General features: G+C 44.8%; 1 protein-coding gene across 1 annotated transcript in view; it reads left to right on the top strand.

Moving 5' to 3' along the window:
• The first annotated feature begins 2,008 nt into the window (after positions 1 to 2,008).
• The window catches only part of ARHGAP42 (Rho GTPase activating protein 42), a 283,518-nt gene continuing 267,468 nt past the window's right edge, over positions 2,009 to 18,058 (top strand). Inside the window, exon 1 of the mRNA XM_034758904.1 lies at positions 2,009 to 2,567. Coding sequence (XP_034614795.1) covers positions 2,414 to 2,567 — 154 coding nt within the window. The 5' untranslated portion in view covers positions 2,009 to 2,413. The remainder of the gene's footprint in view (positions 2,568 to 18,058) is intronic.

The following is an 18,058-nucleotide window of genomic DNA, read 5'->3' as shown; positions in this document are numbered from 1 at the left end:
GCTCCTCAGACCTCAGCCACTCCCTGCCCCCACCACAAGTGAGATCGTGGCTGTGGCTGAGGCACTGAGCAGCTAGGGGTTGCTCCTGGTGGCATCGCAGGCACTGCTGTTGCTTCAGCTCCATGTTGGCACCCAGCCCACACCTCCTACTCTGTGCCTGGCACTGTGGGCCCTGCCCTGGACTTGCCCTGTGCTATGGACCTGACAGGAAGGGGCTCATCCAGAAAGATATGGGGGCAGAGTGGGAGCCTAGGGGCTGGTTCGGGGGTGTGGCATCCTGGGGGCCAGATGGTGTGTGTGGGCTGAGCTGGGGAGGCAGGAGGGTTGTGGGGGGCAGATGGCAAGTGGGTGCCTGTTGCAAACTTCTAAGGAGGTAGGAAGAGGGCAGCACACTGAAGTTTCGTCTAGGGTGGTGGATTGGCTTGAGGAGCCTCTGTCCTGGAAACCCAACCCCTTCCCCACTGGGCCTGCTCTCTCGAGATTAAAGCACCATTTTACTCGAACTACAGACTTTTGTGTGTGGATGGGAGTCGAGTTAGGAACAATATTTGTTATAGCTGGAGCTAACCACGCAGTGAAGACAAGCCTTGAGACAAATATATTAGCGTACTTGCTGTCAATGGCTCCCAACCTATTTTGGGGTTGTTGGAACTCCCACGTACGTCTCCGAAATACCACGTCCTGACATAGTTGTTTTGCTCTCTCCTTAGTTTTTCTCTCATTTTTCCTCATCTGTGCCTTGTTTTTATCCCATTTTAGTTGTATGGGTTTTTTTGCTGACCGTTCTCCCTCTGTAGCTCGGATCCCCCTCCACATTCTCCCATGCACCACAAGGCAAGATGATGCTTTGGGAAGGGCAGGGACCGGCTGAGCTGAATACCACTGGAGTAGAGCAGAAAAGCTTGTGGTGGCAGGCTGCTACCTTAGCCTGAAGCCCCGTACATTAGCTTCTCCTGGAATCACAATAGGTGAGAATTTTCCAAGGAACCCCCAGCCATTTCACCTGCAGGTAGAGTGGGCTATTCCCTCCATACTCCTCTCCTCTTCTGCTCTGGACCCTCAGAAGTATTTGGGGTCAGGAAGGAATTTTTCCCCAGAGTCAGATTGGCAGAGACCCTGGGTATTTTGTCTTCTTCTGCAGCACGGGGCACAGGTCACTTCAGGTTTAAACTAGTGTAAATGGTGAAGTCTCTGTAACTTGAAGTCTTTTAATCATGATTTGACGACTCAGTAACTAAGCCAGAGGTTAAAGGTCTAATACAGGAGTGGGTGAGCAAGGTTCTGTCACCTTCAATGTGCAGGAGGTCAGACTAGATAGATGATCATGATGGTCTCTTCTGGACTTAAAATCTGTGAGTCTATGAAATGAACTGGACTCAGCCTATAGGCACCCACGCCCTGCACCAACTGAGCTGGTCCTACATGCTCTCTGCTGCTCTGTGGATGCCACAAATGTTTGGAGGGGGAAGGAGTGGGAATAGCCAGTGGCCACTTTTAAATGCGGGAAGCCACAGCCCCCCACTTGTGAGTACATGAACTCAGCAGAGGTGCAACAAGGGGGATTCTACCCCCGCCCCTAATCAGGCTGAGCAGTATAAAAGCAGAGTCCCTTTCCTGCTGGCATGGCGGAGGGGCAGCCAGGCCAAATCTGAGTGGTGTTGCAACCCTGTGTGTGCCAGGTCGCAAAGCCATTCACTCTAATCCGGCCCGTCCACCCCGCTGCCCTGCACTTTTCCCAGTCCTCCTGGTGCCCCCCATGACTCCTTGCCTCCTCCGCGCCCCCACCGTCTCCCCCCATTGCTCTCCCTGCTCCTGCATGGCCAGAGGGCTCTGGAAGCGATGGGTGAGGGGCCGCAGCTCCACTGGCCACGTGGGCCCCTCTCCGCGCAGCAGCGCCCGTGTCCAGGGGCTCCAGGCGCCCGCTCCCTGCTCGGCCGGGCACACAGGCGGGGAGGGACGCAGGGCGCCCTCGCCGCGACGGGGCGGGGACTGACTGCCCGGGCGGTGCAGCCCCCGTCCCTCCTCCCCGGCGTGTGTGCATGCTGGGCTGGGAGGAGGCTTCCCCCGGCCGGGCCAGGGGAGGCTCAGATTCAAGGAAGAGACAGAGCCGAGAGTTGCCGGAAACGTCTAAGCGGCAGCCGCGCTAGCCCGGGGGAGCCCGTAATGCCCTGGAGGAACAATGTGAGCAGCTGACAGCAACTCAGGAGCGCTGCTGTATCCGCCGCCTGCTTTGCTACGGGGCCGGGCCAGACTCAAGGGGGCCGGCTCGTGAGAGAAGTAAACTTCCCCGGGACCGGGAGGGGGGACGCGCTTTCCTGCAAGTTCCCTTCTACTCCCCCCAAGCCCGAGCTCCTGCTCTCTGCTCAGCCTCGCCTGGCCCCCCCTTGGCAGCGGGGCTGCTGCCGCTACTGCCATGGGGCTGCCCACTCTGGAGTTCAGCGATTCCTACTTGGACAGCCCGGATTTCAGAGAGCGGCTGCAGTGTCACGAGATTGAGCTGGAGAGGACCAACAAGTTCATCAAGGAGCTGATCAAGGACGGCAGTCTGCTCATCGGGGCCCTCAGGAGTGAGTAGGGGGCAGTGCGAGCCCTGAGAAGGGTGGAAGCGGGACAGGGCATATCTGGGGTCGGGGAGAAAGAGGCTTCTTTTGTTTGAATGGATGTAGGGAAAGGGCTCCCCTGCTGGCAGCCAAAACAAAGTTTGCTAAAGTTTTTGTCCCCCACCTCCTTATCTTCAGGGAGATGGATCAAAGCGTGGGGATGAGGCGTTCAGTCTTGACTTGCATGTCATTTTTCTTGTCTTTTTGCATAGCCGGTGTGTTTCTGAAGTGACCCCAGCGTTCAGCTGTGTGTGCCCAGTCTAAGACCCAACTCATTCCTGATGAATTCAAGTGCTGTAAGAGCACAGTGACACTTTAGATAACAATGATTCCTTGATAATCAAAGCTGCATCTGTGTGCCTGTGTAGTATGTATTTTCACATGTGTGCGGCAGTTAAAACATACATGGTAAGGCTGCCATGAGGGAAATCTTCCCAGCAAGTGAGGGGAATAAGTCCCATATGGATTTATGGGGATCAAAATTCAAATAGAGAATGTCAGTATAAACTCACACCTATCACACTTTCTCAGTAATTGCATTCAGCACTAGCTAACTGGTATCTTGAAGTGGTGGTTCTAAACTATGATGGAAAATTTTATGTTAAATGGCCAAAGCAACAAATTGGATTTTTAATAGATTTGAGTGTGAGAGAGTATTTGTACCTTTTCTGGGTTTGTTGTATATTTCTTAATGGATGTTTTGGTTTTTAAAAATAAGCTGATAGCTTTTTGACTTCAATGTAACTATGTTTAGGAAGATAGTGAAGGAATGAGTCAACTAAATAGCTTAATGTTCCACTTTCCTTGAAGTTCCGGGTACTTTTATTGAGTGGTGAAGGGGGCTCTTAATGTGTTCTGGGAAATGGGCCTCTTGTTGGAGTTAAATCTGAAGAATGTAGAGCAAACATTAAAGATTATTTCTGGTGTAACTGCTTCCATTTTGCACCTTCCCCCCACTCTAGCCATGGTCATCCACTTCTTATCGTTTAGTCAGACTGGATGATCCCTTTTGCCTGTTGATCAGACATATTTGGTCAGAGCTATTACTTGGTCAGAGGAGGTGATGACATACAGTTTCTCTTGCTATTTCCTTTGGTTGTTAAACGTCGCATATCTCCACCATAACGTACTACGTTTTCACATACATTTTTCTCCAAATGATTATTTAATACTAATAAAAGTGAGTGTTAGCGGTATCACTGAGCCTGGCAAGCTGTGAGCAGGTGTTACAACAAGCTCCTTATACATCTGTACTGTACTAGTAAACCTCACTGTTTGTTGTGCTATGACATTTGTCTCATTGCTCAGAACAGGATTCGAACTTGCAAGTATTATAGGTGGGCAACAGTGTTATTGACAATTTCCTCTGCTCATTATAGGTATAATATAGGTAAGGTATTTGTATTTATATAAATAAAATAATCAGAGGCTTTGGTGATATGTGCATATAAACCTAAATACAATTGCACACATATCTACTCTCGGGATTAGCTTGGGTCTAAGAACTTAATTTTATGCAAGTACAAACTGATTTAAATTTTCAGCTGTACCTAGTACCTGCAGTGCATATCTTCCGACTCTCAGATCTTTGTTCATGTAGAAAATGTGCAGGTATATATAAGTACATAAGAACGGCCATAATGGGATTTAGCCCAGTCTCCTGTCTTCCAACAGTGGCCAATGCCAGGTGCCCCAGAGGGAATGAACAGAACAGGTAATCATCAAGTGATCCATCCCGTGTCGCCCATTCCCAGCTTCTGGCAAACAGAGGCTAGGGACACCATCCCTGCCTATCCTGGCTAATAGCCATTGATGGACCTATCCTCCATGAATCATCTAATTCTTTTTTGAATCCTGTTATAGTCTTGGCCTTCACAACATCCTCTGGTAAGGAGTTCCACTGGTGCCGTGTGTGGAAAAAATACTTCCTTTTGTTTGTTTTAAACCTGCTGTCTATTAATTTCATTTGGTGCCCCCTAGTTCTTGTGTTATGAGAAGGAGTAAATAACACTTCTTTATATACTTTCTCCACACAAGTCATGATTTTTTAGACCTCTATCATGTACCCCCTTAATCATCTCTTTTCCAGGCTGAAAAGTCCCAGTCTTATCCCTCCTCAAATGAAAGCCGTTCAATACCCCTAATAATTTTTGTTGTCCTTTTCTGAACCTTTTCCAATTCTGATATATCTTTTGTGAGATGGGGTGACCACATCTGCGTGCAGTATTCAAGATGTGGGCGTACCATGGATTTATATAGATTTACCATGTACCATGGATTTACAATATAGCCAGGAACTTTGATGCTACAGATTAGCTAAAGCTTGTTCAGTTAGTTTATAGATTGATTTTAGATTTGTTCTGTGTTTAAAACAGGAGATTTCAAAGAAATTACCAGTCATAAACTTCAAATACTCTTAAACTAAGAGAGAGAAAAAGTTGTATTACTTCTTGCAAGCATGTAAGTTTTTTCTTTTCCCTCTATATGGCTTTGACTCAACTCTATAGATGAAAGTATTTGAAGCTAGATAGCTGGCAAAACCAAACTGGCCCTGATCCTGTGTGGTCTTGAGCATGTACAACTTTTCTTATCAGTGGGTGCTTAGTGCTTTTCTGAGCCAGATTAATTTGTGTTCACATCTGGAATTAACAGGCGCTTTGCTGCTTGTTTTGAAACTAAATAAAATATGAACAAGAAATTTCTTCTTAATTGGTAACCTAAAGAGGGTAGAAGTGGAGGTTGGTGTGCATGGATAGTGTTATTTGGACACACTAATTTATGCCCCAATCTTGCAAACCCACTCTTATATGTGTTAAACTTCACACATGTGAGTAGTCCCATTGAGTTCAGTGCTTGCAGGATTGATACCTTGCGCACATGTTTTCAACCACTTTCCCATTCTCTGGGGGAAGAAAAAACAGTTCTATGATGATTAGAATTATTTGTTCCGCAAGTCTTAATTAGCTTAGAGCCTTATTTAAGAATTTCCTTCTTGTTTGACATCACTCATTTTATTGTACAAACGATATTCTGAAGTGCTCATTGCCGAGTCCTCCAAAGCTGAGATCTTTTATTTTCTAGAAAGAACTACCACTCTCCTCCCAGCTCTGTTCAAATGGCTGTTAGTGACCAGATACAGATATTTGACTCAGGAGAGTAATGCCAGGGTAACTTATAACAAGGTGACTTTGGAAGTGTCTGTGTTTATGGGGGAAAAAATGAGAAATCTGTTATAGTACCCCCAGGTGGATTTTGGTATAAAGGAGGACTGCAAAAACACCAACACTGCTCTGGCAAGTAACAGCTGTTTACAAGAACTAAAGTTCTCATGTGGAAGGCTTTTAAAATCAATGCAGTGTTATAGCAAGGCTATTTTGTTTGAGTTGGAAAATCTAATCAAATACCTGAGTAAATAATTAATGTAATGACAGACTCTTGTGTTTTGGTCTTCAAGCCTTAACAGTCTGTTATGCAATCTTGGAGAACTACTGTTTTCATTTACTCTGTCCCACATTTCTTTGGTGAACTAGTATTAATATTCTTTGATTTACAGATACTCTCTAAGAAATTGCTTACAAGTAGAGCTGTATGAAACTCAGAAACTTTGGATTTCAAGAGTTTCAGTGGGTGTTTATGTACCTCTTTTGCATTTTGTTTAAAACTTTTAAAAGGAATTTGATTGCATATGGATCTTCATGTTGCCTTGCTGTTGTTTAAGAGGGTTCTTTCTGGGAAGGGAGAAATGGAGCACCTGATGCACAGCCTAATGAAGTCTATGAGAATCTTTCCACAGACTTCAAAGGGTTTTGGAGTAGGTCTTTCCACAATAACTATGTAGGAGAAACAGTGAAACTGGCTCTACTTAAATTGAAAAGACAGAGAGAAAAATTTCTTTTTCTAATTTTCCAATTATCTAAATCCTAGGTGTTACTTGTAACTCTAGATATACAATTTTCAGATGGAAATAAAAGTTGATGAGTCCTTTCCCATGGTTAAAGTGGCTTATAATGAACACTTGTCAGGATAAATTGTAAAAATGTTGTCTTGAAAATCTCTGGCAGGATGCCCTGTATGTTGGTAAAGGTTGGATGAATGAGTTTAGTATTTAATGTAGGGGTGGGCAAACATCCGGCCCTTCAGACGTTTGAATCGAGCTCCGGCCATGGAGCAGAGTCCAGGGCTTGTCCCACTCTGGTGCTCCAGTTGGGGAGCAGGGTCGGGGGCTTGCCCCGCTCCACGTGTACTGTTGCTCCATGCAGCTCCCGGAAGCAGAGGCATGGCCCCATTCCGGCTCCTACATGTAGGGGCAGCTAAGGGGCTTGGCACGCTGCCCCCGCCCCTAGCACCGCCCCCACAGCTCCCATTTGCTGGGAACCACGGCCAATGGGAGTTGCAGGAGTGGCGCCTGCAGACGGGGCAGTGTGCAGAGCTGCCTGGCTGCGCCTCCGCGTAGGAGCTGGAGGGGGGATGCCGCTGCTTCTGGGAGCCGCTTGAGGTAAGCGCTGCCCAGAGCCTGCACCCCTGCCCTCCTCCCATGCCCCAATCCCGTCCGTGATTCCCCTCCGAACCCCTTGGTCCCAGCTCGGAGCACCCTCCTGCAACCCAAACCCTCATCCCCAGCCCCACCCCAGAGCCCGCACCCCCAGCCAGAGCCCTCCTCCCCACCCCAGCTTGGAGCTCCCTCCCGCACACTGAACTCCTCATTTCTGGATCCACCACAGAGCCCGCACCCCCAGCCGGAGCCCTCACCCGCTCCCCCATCTCAGCCACCAAGTTCGTGAGTATTCATGGCCTGCCATACAATTTCCATACCCAGATGTGGCCCTCGGGCCAAAAAGTTTGCCCACCCTTGATTTAATGGATGTTTTGTCTAATCATGGAGTATTCTGAGGCTGACTTAAGTTCATATATTTCTTATTACAACCACCAACACCGCTCTGTTCTGTCATTCTTAGAAGTGCTGATTTCCAAAGTAATGCATAGGTCCCTAATACCATGGTATATACATGCTGGTTGATTTCAGTGAGGTCATTCTAGACAATCTGCTAGAGTGGTATTACCTGGATTGATGTCAGATCATTAGCAACTTCCCCAACTCCCTTGCCATATTCCATATTGCCTGCAGGTAAGCCAGGCTTTTTGATGCTACCCTCAAGTAGCCTATAGTTTCTGGTGAGCTCAGCTCAGTTTGATGTTGGCTTGCATACTAGAATATTGCATTTTTATAGCCCTCAAGCTGATTTCAGCCTTGTCTTACAATCTATATTTGTGGCTTCAATACAATGGGATACTTCACTTTGTCATTATCATAGTGTACCTAGTGTTGCAGCTCATTTTGTTCCCTTTTTAAGGGTATGCACATAATGACCATTTCTATTGTCAAGAGACTAGAGTCCCTGGAAAGGTACCTTTCCAAAGATTTAACTTTGATATATTGACGATAAAGTAGGCTCATGCACTGTTCTGGGTTCTTTGATAGAGGGTTACTTTACCCTTGACTTTCTGCTATCTTGTGAATTGAAGTAGCCTTCATTTATCTTGTAATTTAGGGGAAAAAACCCCACTCTGTTTCTGATCCAACTGAACTTGTTGATAAATGTCATAGTTTATGAACTTGTATCTGGCTATTTGATCTGATATGTTCCGGAGGAACCAATTCAGCAAAGCCTTTAAACTCATGCTTAACCTTTAAGCATGTAGTTAAGTGCTTTTCTAAATAAAGGTGGACTGCTGAACTGGGGCTTAAATCTTTCTTTCTCATTAATTCTGTCTTGTTTTCAATTGAAACTTTAAGTCTGTTTTCCCTCTTCATAGAACATTAGGGTTGGAAGAGACCTCAGGAGGTCATCTAGTCCAACCCCCTGCTCAAAGCAGGACCAACCCCAACTAAATCATCCCAGGCTTTGTCAAATCAGGCCTTAAAAACCTCTAAGGATGGAGAACATATTATCAAGTGATCCATCCGCTGTCGCCCATTCGCAGCCTCTGGCAAACAGAGGCTAGAGACACCATCCCTGCCCATCCTAGCTAATAGCCATTGATGGACTTATCCTCCATGAATTTATCTAGTTCTTTTTTGAACCCTGTGATAATCTTGGCCTTCACAACATCCTCTGGCAAGGAGTTCCACAGGTTGACTGTGCATTGTGTGAAAAAAATATTTCCTTTTGTTTGTTTTAAACCTGTTGCCTATTAATTTCATTTGGTGGCCCCTAGTTCTTGTGTTAAGAGAAGGAGGAAATAACACTTCCTTATTTACTTTCTCCACACCAGTCATGATTTTATAGACCTCTATAATATCCCCACCTTAGTCGTCTCTTTTCCAAGCTGAAAAGTCCCAGTCTTACTAATCTCTCCTCATATGGAAGCCGTTCCATACCCCTAATCATTTTTGTTGCCCTTTTCTGAACCTTTTCCAATTACAGTATATCTTTTTTGAGATGGGACGACCACATCTGCACACAGTATTCAAGATGTGGGCATACCATGGATTTATATAGAGGCAATATGATATTTTGTGTCTTATTATCTATCCCTTTCTTAATGATTCCCAACATTCTGTTCGCTTTTTGGACTGCTGCTGCACAGTGAGTGGATGTTTTTAGAGAACTACAATGACTCCAAGATCTCTTGCTTGAGATTCCACCAACTCACTAGGTAACTTCACAACCCTCCTAGTGAAACAGTTTTTTCCTAATATCCAACCTAGACCTCCCCCACTGCAACTTGAGACCATTGCTCCTTGCTCTGTCATCTGCCACCACTGAGAACAGCCGAGCTCCATCCTCTTTGGAATCCCCTTTCACGTAGTTGAAGGCTGCTATCAAATCCCCCCTCACTTTTCTCTTCTGCAGACTAACTAAGCCCAGTTCCTTCAGCCTCTTTTCATAAGTCATGAGCCCAGCCCCCTAATCATTTTCTTTGCCCTCTGCTGGACTCTCTCCAATTTGTCCACATCCTTTCTGTAGTGGGGGGACCAAAACTGGACACAGTACTCCAGATGAGGTCTCACCAGTGCCGAATAGAGGAGAATAATCACTTCCCTCGATCTGCTGGCAATGTAATGCAGCCCAATATGCTGTTAGCCTTCTTGACAACAAGGGCAAACTGCTGACTCATAGCCAGCTTCTCATCCATGGTAATCCCCAGGTCCTTTTCTGCAAAGCTGCCGCTTAGCCAGTCGGTCCCAAGCCTGTAGCAGTGCATGGGATTCTTCCATCCTAAGTGCAGGACTCTGCACTTGTCCTTGTTGAACCTCATTAGATATCTTTTGGCCCAATTCTCCAATTTGTCTAGGTCACGCTGGACCTTATCCCTACCCTCCAGCATATCTACCTCTCTCCAGCTTAGTGTCATCCGCAAACTTGCTGAGGGTGCAATTCATCCCATCATCCAGATCATTAATGAAGATGTTGAACAAAACCGGCCCCAGGACCGACCCCTGGGGCACTCTGCTTGATACTGGCTGCCAACTGGTTGATCACTACCCATTGAGCCCAACGATCTAGCCAGCTTTCTATCCACCTTGTAGTCCATTCATCCAATCCATACTTTTTTAAGTTGCTGGCAAGAATACTGTGGGCGATCGTATGAAAAGCTTCCCTTTGTTCGCAGCATACCTCTTAATTTCTTTCCTTAATTATTGATTGTATGGTGAAAAAAATAAGGAACTCAGTCACAATATTTCTCTACACCGCTCTTTTCAGGAAGTTGGTCTATATATTGTCTATTCAATTCTTAATACAGTAAAGCATTTCAAGAGATAAATTGCATGGAAGATGCAATATAAGATTAAGGGTATGTCTATACTACCCGCTGGATCAGCGGGAAGCGATCGATCCAGCGGGGGTTGATTTATCGCGTCTAGTGTAGACGCGATAAATCGACCACCCAACGCTCTCCCATCGACTCCTGTACTCCACTGCCGCGAGAGGTGCAGGCAGAGTCGATGGGAGAGCAGTAGCGGTTGACTCACCGCAGTGAAGACATTGCGGTGAGTAGATCTAAGTACGTCAACTTCAGCTGCGTTATTCATGTAACTGAAGTTGCGTAACTTAGATCGATCCCCCCCCAACTGTAGACCAGGCCAAGTTGTTTAATGTTAATGTCTGTTACTGGCCTACTGTTATGGCAAGTTAATAAAAACTGAATTAAAAATACACACGACTAATGCAAGTAATCAAATAACTTCTTTCTGGGTAAACTCTTTTCCATTCCCACACCTTTCTCTAGTGACCACTCTACCTGTCTCATGCCTTGATTAACTTAGCTGCAAGTTCATGCAGACAGAGTGTTAGAGCTACATTCAACTTGGTTTGAGTGTGTGCAGATTTCCAGCTGACTTGAATGGAGTTTCACCTGCTTAAACAATGTCTGAATTTGTTCCTGTAGTACAATATAAATAGTACCCTACCAAAATTCATGGTCCATTTTGGTCAATTTCACAGTCATAGGATTTTAAAAATCCTAAATTTAATGATTTCAGCTATTTAAATCTGAAACTTCACAGTGTTTTAATGGTAGGGATCCTGACCCAAAAAGGAGTTGTGAGGGAGAGGGTTACAAGGTGATTGTAGGGGGCATTGCGGTACTGCTACTCTAACTTCTGCGCAGTGGCGTCAGCTCTGCCCTCTGAGCTGGGCATCTGGAGAGCGGCTGCTGGCCAGGAATCCAGCACTGAAGACAGAGACGCCACCAGCAGCAGCAGCAGCATAGAAATAAGGATGCCATGCTGTGATATTGGCATCCTTGCTTCGGTGCCGCTGCCTGCACAGCTGGGCGTTCGGTAAGCAGCTGCCGCTCTCCGGCTGCCTGGCTCTGAAGGCAGCAGCTCAGAAGTAAGGGTGGCATGGTATGGTATTGCTGCCCTTACTTCTGTGCTGCTGCTGGCAGGGTGCTGCCTTCAGAGCTGGGCACCTGGCCAATAGCCGCCCAGCTCTAAAGGCAGCTCAGAAGTAAGGATGGCAATACTACGACCCCCCTAAAATAACCTTGTGACCCCCCCCCCCCCCGAAATTCCCTTTTGGGTCAGGACCCCCAATTTGAGAAATGTTGGTCTCCCCTGTGAAATCTGTATAGTATAGGATAAAAGCGCACAAAAGACCAGATTTCATGGTCTGTGACATGTTTTTCATGGCTGTGAATTTGGTAGGGACCTAAGTAATACTAATCCAACTGACTCATGAGATCAGAAAAGCACTGGGAGAAATATTAAAGTTTTTGAAAACTGTCCCGTCTTCCTAGTAGAAGAATTATAGTCTTAATAAACAATCAACCTTGAAAAAGCCATTAGTACTGTAATCTTCCTGATGTGCAGGCTTAGCTTGAAAAGAAACTGGTCCATAAATGGAAATGCCAGCTCCTTCGGATGCATTTTTTTTTGTTTGACTGGAATTTTATATAGCTTCCACCCACAAGTCTCTGCCTCGAAACCCGTGCACAGTTCATGCCAAACAGCTAGCTATTTCCTTATTGTACAAACTAATCATTAACCCCAGTGATGAACCCAGCTTTGTGTGTGAAAAGCTCACTGGGATTTCCAGGAAGGACAAAACTTAAGCAAAAATATTACAAAATTGGAACTGACAATGTGGTCACTATCTCCCTTGGGGAATTTTTTTTGTAAAAGATTTATATTTTTCCACAGTGACTGTATTTTCCCATGTATAATGATATGTATACTTCTGGTGCCAAGAGATGTTTAAATACTGTATGTCTTTTCTAGATTCCAACTATAGCAACAGTAAATGACTTAAGTCAATTATAGTTACTGGCTTTTGGTAGCAGTCAGTCTTTTATTTTTACAATTTTAGTTCTTTTAAAGCAAATATTTCATCCACTTATACCTAGTATTCTATGGTAGAGTTATTATAGTGGTGATACACCAGATCTTTGCCTCGACTCATTTTAGTTTCGTTGTTGAAAGAGTCATATATGATTTCTGTTTGATAGGAGATTTGAAAATAATATATATGGAAGTGTATAAACAGGTTTCCTTAGTGAGTCTTATTTCATTAATTTATTTATAATGCAAAATTATGATTTTATGTCTGCTAGTATAGCTATGAAAAAGCAGGGTCCAGAACAAATGGAAACTGAGTCTTGAGGGGAAGAGGTGGCGCAGAGGCTCGGGGGGAGTGGCGGCGCGGGAGCAGGGTCATGGTTCAGGTGCCGGTGCCTCCACCACTTTTAGGGAGTTTCCGCTGCTCCTGCCTATGACAACTATGTTTTAGTCATAGATTGGTTGAGAAAAAACAAGCTTTCTTGCTTGTTAAATTCCCAGTTGATTTCTTAACATTGATTGAATTAGTCATTGAACTGAACTAGTTGAATTAACTGAAATGAAGAAGCTATTCTCTCTGTCCCTTCAAAAAAAGGTTACTGCTGTAAAATCTGATTTAGGATTTCAACAAACTCTGGTTCCTGGTGCTTAACCAGTGATTCCACCAGTTCTTTGAAACTTGGCAGCTAATGTGTACTGCTTTAATGTTTTTTGTATTTAATTTAAATGATTATAATAAGGTTAGGTCTTAACATAGGTTGTCAATTTCAAATTTAATTTCAAATAGGTTTATTTAAAAATTAAACTCTGTATTTAATTTAAATGAAAGATCTGATTTAAATAAAAATAATCAGCATTTTTACCCACACTGTCAGTTTCTCAGCCTCTGGAGTGAATGATTCCTCCGCCGTGTAAAAGTGTACCATGCTAAAACCATTGAGGCTTACAAGAATTGGTATTAACACTTCAAAGTAGTGATCTAGTTTAGTGTTCAGATCAGTGATAGGAACAGTGGATTAGTGACAGGTAAATTGTCTTGCTCATAATCTATAGATAATTCAGTGAAAAAGTGAACATAGCTTTCAGTATGAATCTAAGCAGCATGCAATGATTTGAGTATCTAAGAATCCTGACCCAGCAATCCTCTCTTTCTCTCACACACTCTCTCTTTCTCCCTCTCACACACACCCACTTACTAAAGATTGTGGCATCCAAAATCTCCCACAAATTCAACTTCCAGTTGAAAGTGTTGATATGGCGCAGAAGGATGTGTCCTCATCTTTCATAGAAGGTATGTGCAGACAGAGGTGGATTAAAGTTTCCTGGGGCCCTGGGCCAGAGCAAGTGAGAGGCCCCTCCCCACCCCTTCTGCCTGCGGTCCCGCCCCCATTCTGCCCCTTCCGCCTGTGGCCCCACCCATGACCTCACCCATTTCTGCCCCTTCCCTGGGGTCCCATTCCCTGTTCCACCTGGGGTACCCCTGTGACACTGCACTCCATATTCTTCACAGTGACATTATTATGATATGATTATGAAATAGTTATGATGTATTTCATGAAAGGTAAGTCAAGTGAGGTGTCATTAGAAAGGTTATGATTTGCTGAATATGATTATCCTATTTGTATGAATGTATCATTTTCTATCCAAAGTTATGAATATTGACTATGTATCTGCATTGCAAAATGTAGTTACACCTAGGCAATGCCCACTAGGGAAAAGTGTCTCAGTCTAGATAGCTGGCTGGGAAGGGCCCATTCAGGTTAATGAGCAATTAAAGAGAACAATAGGACTTAGGAGAAGCTTATCTCCCATCTGGGAAGCCTTCTTGAAGACTCTACAGACAGCCTCCGAGTAATGGCTGCTGTGACTTTACAGGCACATGTGACCAGGTCATAGAATCATAGACGATTAGGGTGAGAGGAGACCTCAGGAGATCATCTAGTCCAACCCCCTGCTCAAAGCAGGACCAACCCCAACTAAATCATCCCAGGCAGGGCTTTGTCACGCTGGACTTAAAAACCTCAACCACCTCCCTAGGTAACCCATTCCAGTGCTTCACCACCCTTCTAGTGAAATAGTTTTTCCTAATATCCAGCCTAGACCTTCTGCACTGCAATTTGAGACCATTGTTCCTTGTTCTGTCATCTGCCACCACCGAGAACAGCTGAGCTCCATCCTCTTTGAAACCCCCCGTCAGGTAGTTGAAGGCTACTATCAAATCCCCCCTCACTTTTCTCTTCTGCAGACTAAATAAGCCCAGTTCTCTCAGCCTCTCCTCATAAGTCATGTGTCCCAGCCCCCTAATCATTTTCTTTGCCCTCTGCTGGACTCTCTCCAATTTGTCCACATCCCTTCTATAGTGGAGTGTCCAAAACTGGATGCAGTATTCCAGATGTGGCATCATCAGTGCCGAATAGTGGGGAATAATCAATTCCCTTGATCTGCTGGCAATGCTCCTACTAATGCAGCCCGATATGCCGTTAGCCTTCTTGACAACAAAGGCACACTATTAACTCATCTCCAGCTTCTTGTCCACTGTAATCCCCAGGTCCTTTTCTGCAGAACTGCTACTTAGTCAGTTGGTCCCCAGCCTGTAGTAGTGTATGGGATGCTTCCACTTAGGTGCAGGACTCTGCACTTTTCCTTGTTGAACCTCATCAGATTTCTTTTAGCCCAATCCTCCAATTTGTCTAGGTCACTCTGGACCCTATCCCTATCCTCCAGCATATCTACCTCTTCCCCCCAGCTTAGACTCATCCGCGAACTTGCTGAGGGTGCAATCCATCCCATCACCCAGATCATTAATGAAGATGTTGAACAAAACCGACCCCAGGACTGACCCGTGGGGCAATCCGCTTGATACAGCTACCAACTAGACATTGAGCCGTTGATCATTACCTGTTGAGCCTGACGATCTAGCCAGCTTTCTATACACCTTATAGTCCATTCATCCAATCCATACTTCTTTAACTTGCTGGCAAGAATACTGTGGGAGACCGTATCAAAAGCTTTGGTAAAGTCAAGATATATCATGTCCACCGCTTTCCCCATATCCACAGAGCCAGTTATCTCATCATAGAAGGCAATCAGTTTGGTCAGGCATGACTTGCCCTTGGTGAATCCATGTTGACTGTTCCTGATCACTTTCTTCTCCTCCAAGTGCTTCAAAATGGATTCCTTGAGGACCTGCCCCATGATTTTTCCAGAGACTGAGGTGAGGCTGACAGGTCTGTAGTTCCCCGGATTCTCCTTCTTCCCTTTTTTAAAGAGGGGCACTATATTTGCCTTTTTCCAATCATCTGGGACCTCCCCCGATCACCACGAGTTTTCAAAGATAATGGCCAATGGCTCTGCAATCACATCAGCCAACTCCCACAGCACCCTCAGATGTATTGCATCTGGCCCCATGGACTTGTGCATGTCCAGCTTTTCTAAATAGACCGTAACTTGTTCTTTTACCACTGAGGGCTGCTCACCTCCTCCCCATACTGTGCTGCCCAGTGCAGCAGTCTGGGAGCTGATCTTGTCTGTGAAGACCGAGGCAAAAAAGGCATTGAGTAGTTCAGCTCTTTCCACATCATCGGTCACTAGTTTGCCTCCCCCATTCAGTAAGGGTCCCACTCTTTCCCTGACCTTCTTGTTGCTAACATACCTGTAGAAACCTTTTTCTTTCTACCCTTCACATCCCTTGCTAACTGCAACTCCAATTGTTCTTTGGCCTTCCTGATTACACACCTACATGCTCAAGCAACATCTTTATATGCCTCCCTAGTCATCTGTCCAAGTTTCCACTTCTTGTAAGCTTTCTTTTTGTGTTTAAGCTCACCGAAGATTTCTCTGTTAAGCCAAGCTGGTCTCCTGCCATATTTGCTATTCTTTCTGCACATTGGGAAGGTTCACCTGGTGCAAGACTCCATCTTGGGATGTCAGTATTTTTCCATTGACTGGCTTTGAACCAAGCTTTGAAACAAAGGGTTTCTGCCATATGCAAAAGCTATATAAGGCAGGGGAATGACATCATCGTGATTCTTCACTTACTCCCCACCAAGAAGGCTCCTGGAAACACCTGAGGAACAAAGACTGAACTGGGGAATGTGCTGGACCCAGGCTAAAGGGATTTTTAGCCTGTGAATGGAACACCTGGGGATTCCAAGCTGTAAGCAATTGCAGCTGCCCCTTAAGAATCTGCAGCCTGCTTGTATCATCACTTAGGGTGAGAATCTGCTATTCATATCCAATTTTATTTAGAATATTAAGCTTAGTTTGCGTTTTTGTTTATTTGCTAGGTAATCTGCTTTGATCTGTTTGCTATCACCTATAATCACTTAAAATCTATCTTTTGTAGTTAATACATTTGTTTTTGCTTTATCTAAAACCAGTGTGTGGGAATCATAACGTGAGGGAGAAAGCTGTTGCATATTCCTCTCCACATTGAAGGAGAGGGCGAATTTTATGAGCTTACACTCCATAGTTCCCTGTGCAATGCAAGATAGTATAATTTTGGGTTTATACTCCAGGCTTCCGGCAATGGATTTTTCGCCGGGGCCCCTGGGCACAGGCTCCGTCGGCCCAGTGGATAATCCGCAACTGCATGGAGAACACCAATCCTAGCAGGTAATGATTCAACTTGAGTAGCGTGTCCTCTGACTGGGTCAAGATGAAGCATTGTGTGCTGGGCCCTGGGATCGCTGCAGGCTTCAAGTCTGCTAAAGATGAGAGAACTGCATTACAGATTGCACTTACGCTATGGTGGGTTTTTTTATGCTTAAACTCTGAAATAGCCATTCTTTTAAGGGTCTGCAGTTCTTCAATTGCATAATTTTAGGTGTAGTACCAAAGGAGTAACTTTAGAGCTCAAATGCCAAGCTGCTAAGTGCGGTGTAAGAATGTAGGTAGTCGAAGAAGCAAAATAGTTTACTGTAACTTGGAAAAAAACAAATGTGAATGTGGTTTCTTTAATCAGGAACTTCAACCATTTAAAATTACTTCTGCAAAGGTCAATTTAATCTGATTCTTAATGATCCTGTTTCTTTTCCTGCTATATGCTTCATTTGATATGAATAGGATAAATGCGTTCTATTAATACGAAACTGGCTATTTTATGAATATCATCTTTATTACAATGAAAAATGTGACTCTGTGGTCACTGAATTTCATAGAATTGTAATTCTGGAAGGGACTTTGAGAGGTCTTCTAGTATAATACTTCCCTTCTGGAAGGGACTTTGAGAGGTCTTCTAGATAATACTTATTCCTGCCTTGAGTGCAGGGGACTGGACAATCCAGTCCCCTGCACTCAAGGCAGGAATAAGTATTATCNGAAGAAACGACTGAGGGAGGACACGATAACATAAAAGGCTGTTACAAGGAGGAGGGAGAAAAAATGTTCTTCTTAACCTCTGAGGATAGGACAAGAAGCAATGGACTTAAATTGAAGCAAGGGCGGTTTAGGTTGGACATTAGGAAAAACTTCCTGTCAGGGCAGTTAAGTACCAGAATAAATTGCCTAGGAAGGCTGTAGAATCTCCATCACTGAAGATTTTTAAGAGTAGGTTAGACAAACACCTGTCAGGGATGGTCTAGATAATACTTATTCCTGCCTTGAGTGCAGGGGACTGGATTGTCCAGTCCCCTGCACTCAAGGCAGGAATAAGTATTATCAAGACCATCCCTGACAG

Source organism: Trachemys scripta, chromosome 1, assembly GCF_013100865.1.
Source record: "Trachemys scripta elegans isolate TJP31775 chromosome 1, CAS_Tse_1.0, whole genome shotgun sequence".
NCBI lineage: Eukaryota > Metazoa > Chordata > Testudines > Emydidae > Trachemys > Trachemys scripta.
This window is presented reverse-complemented; position numbering and strand designations above follow the sequence as displayed.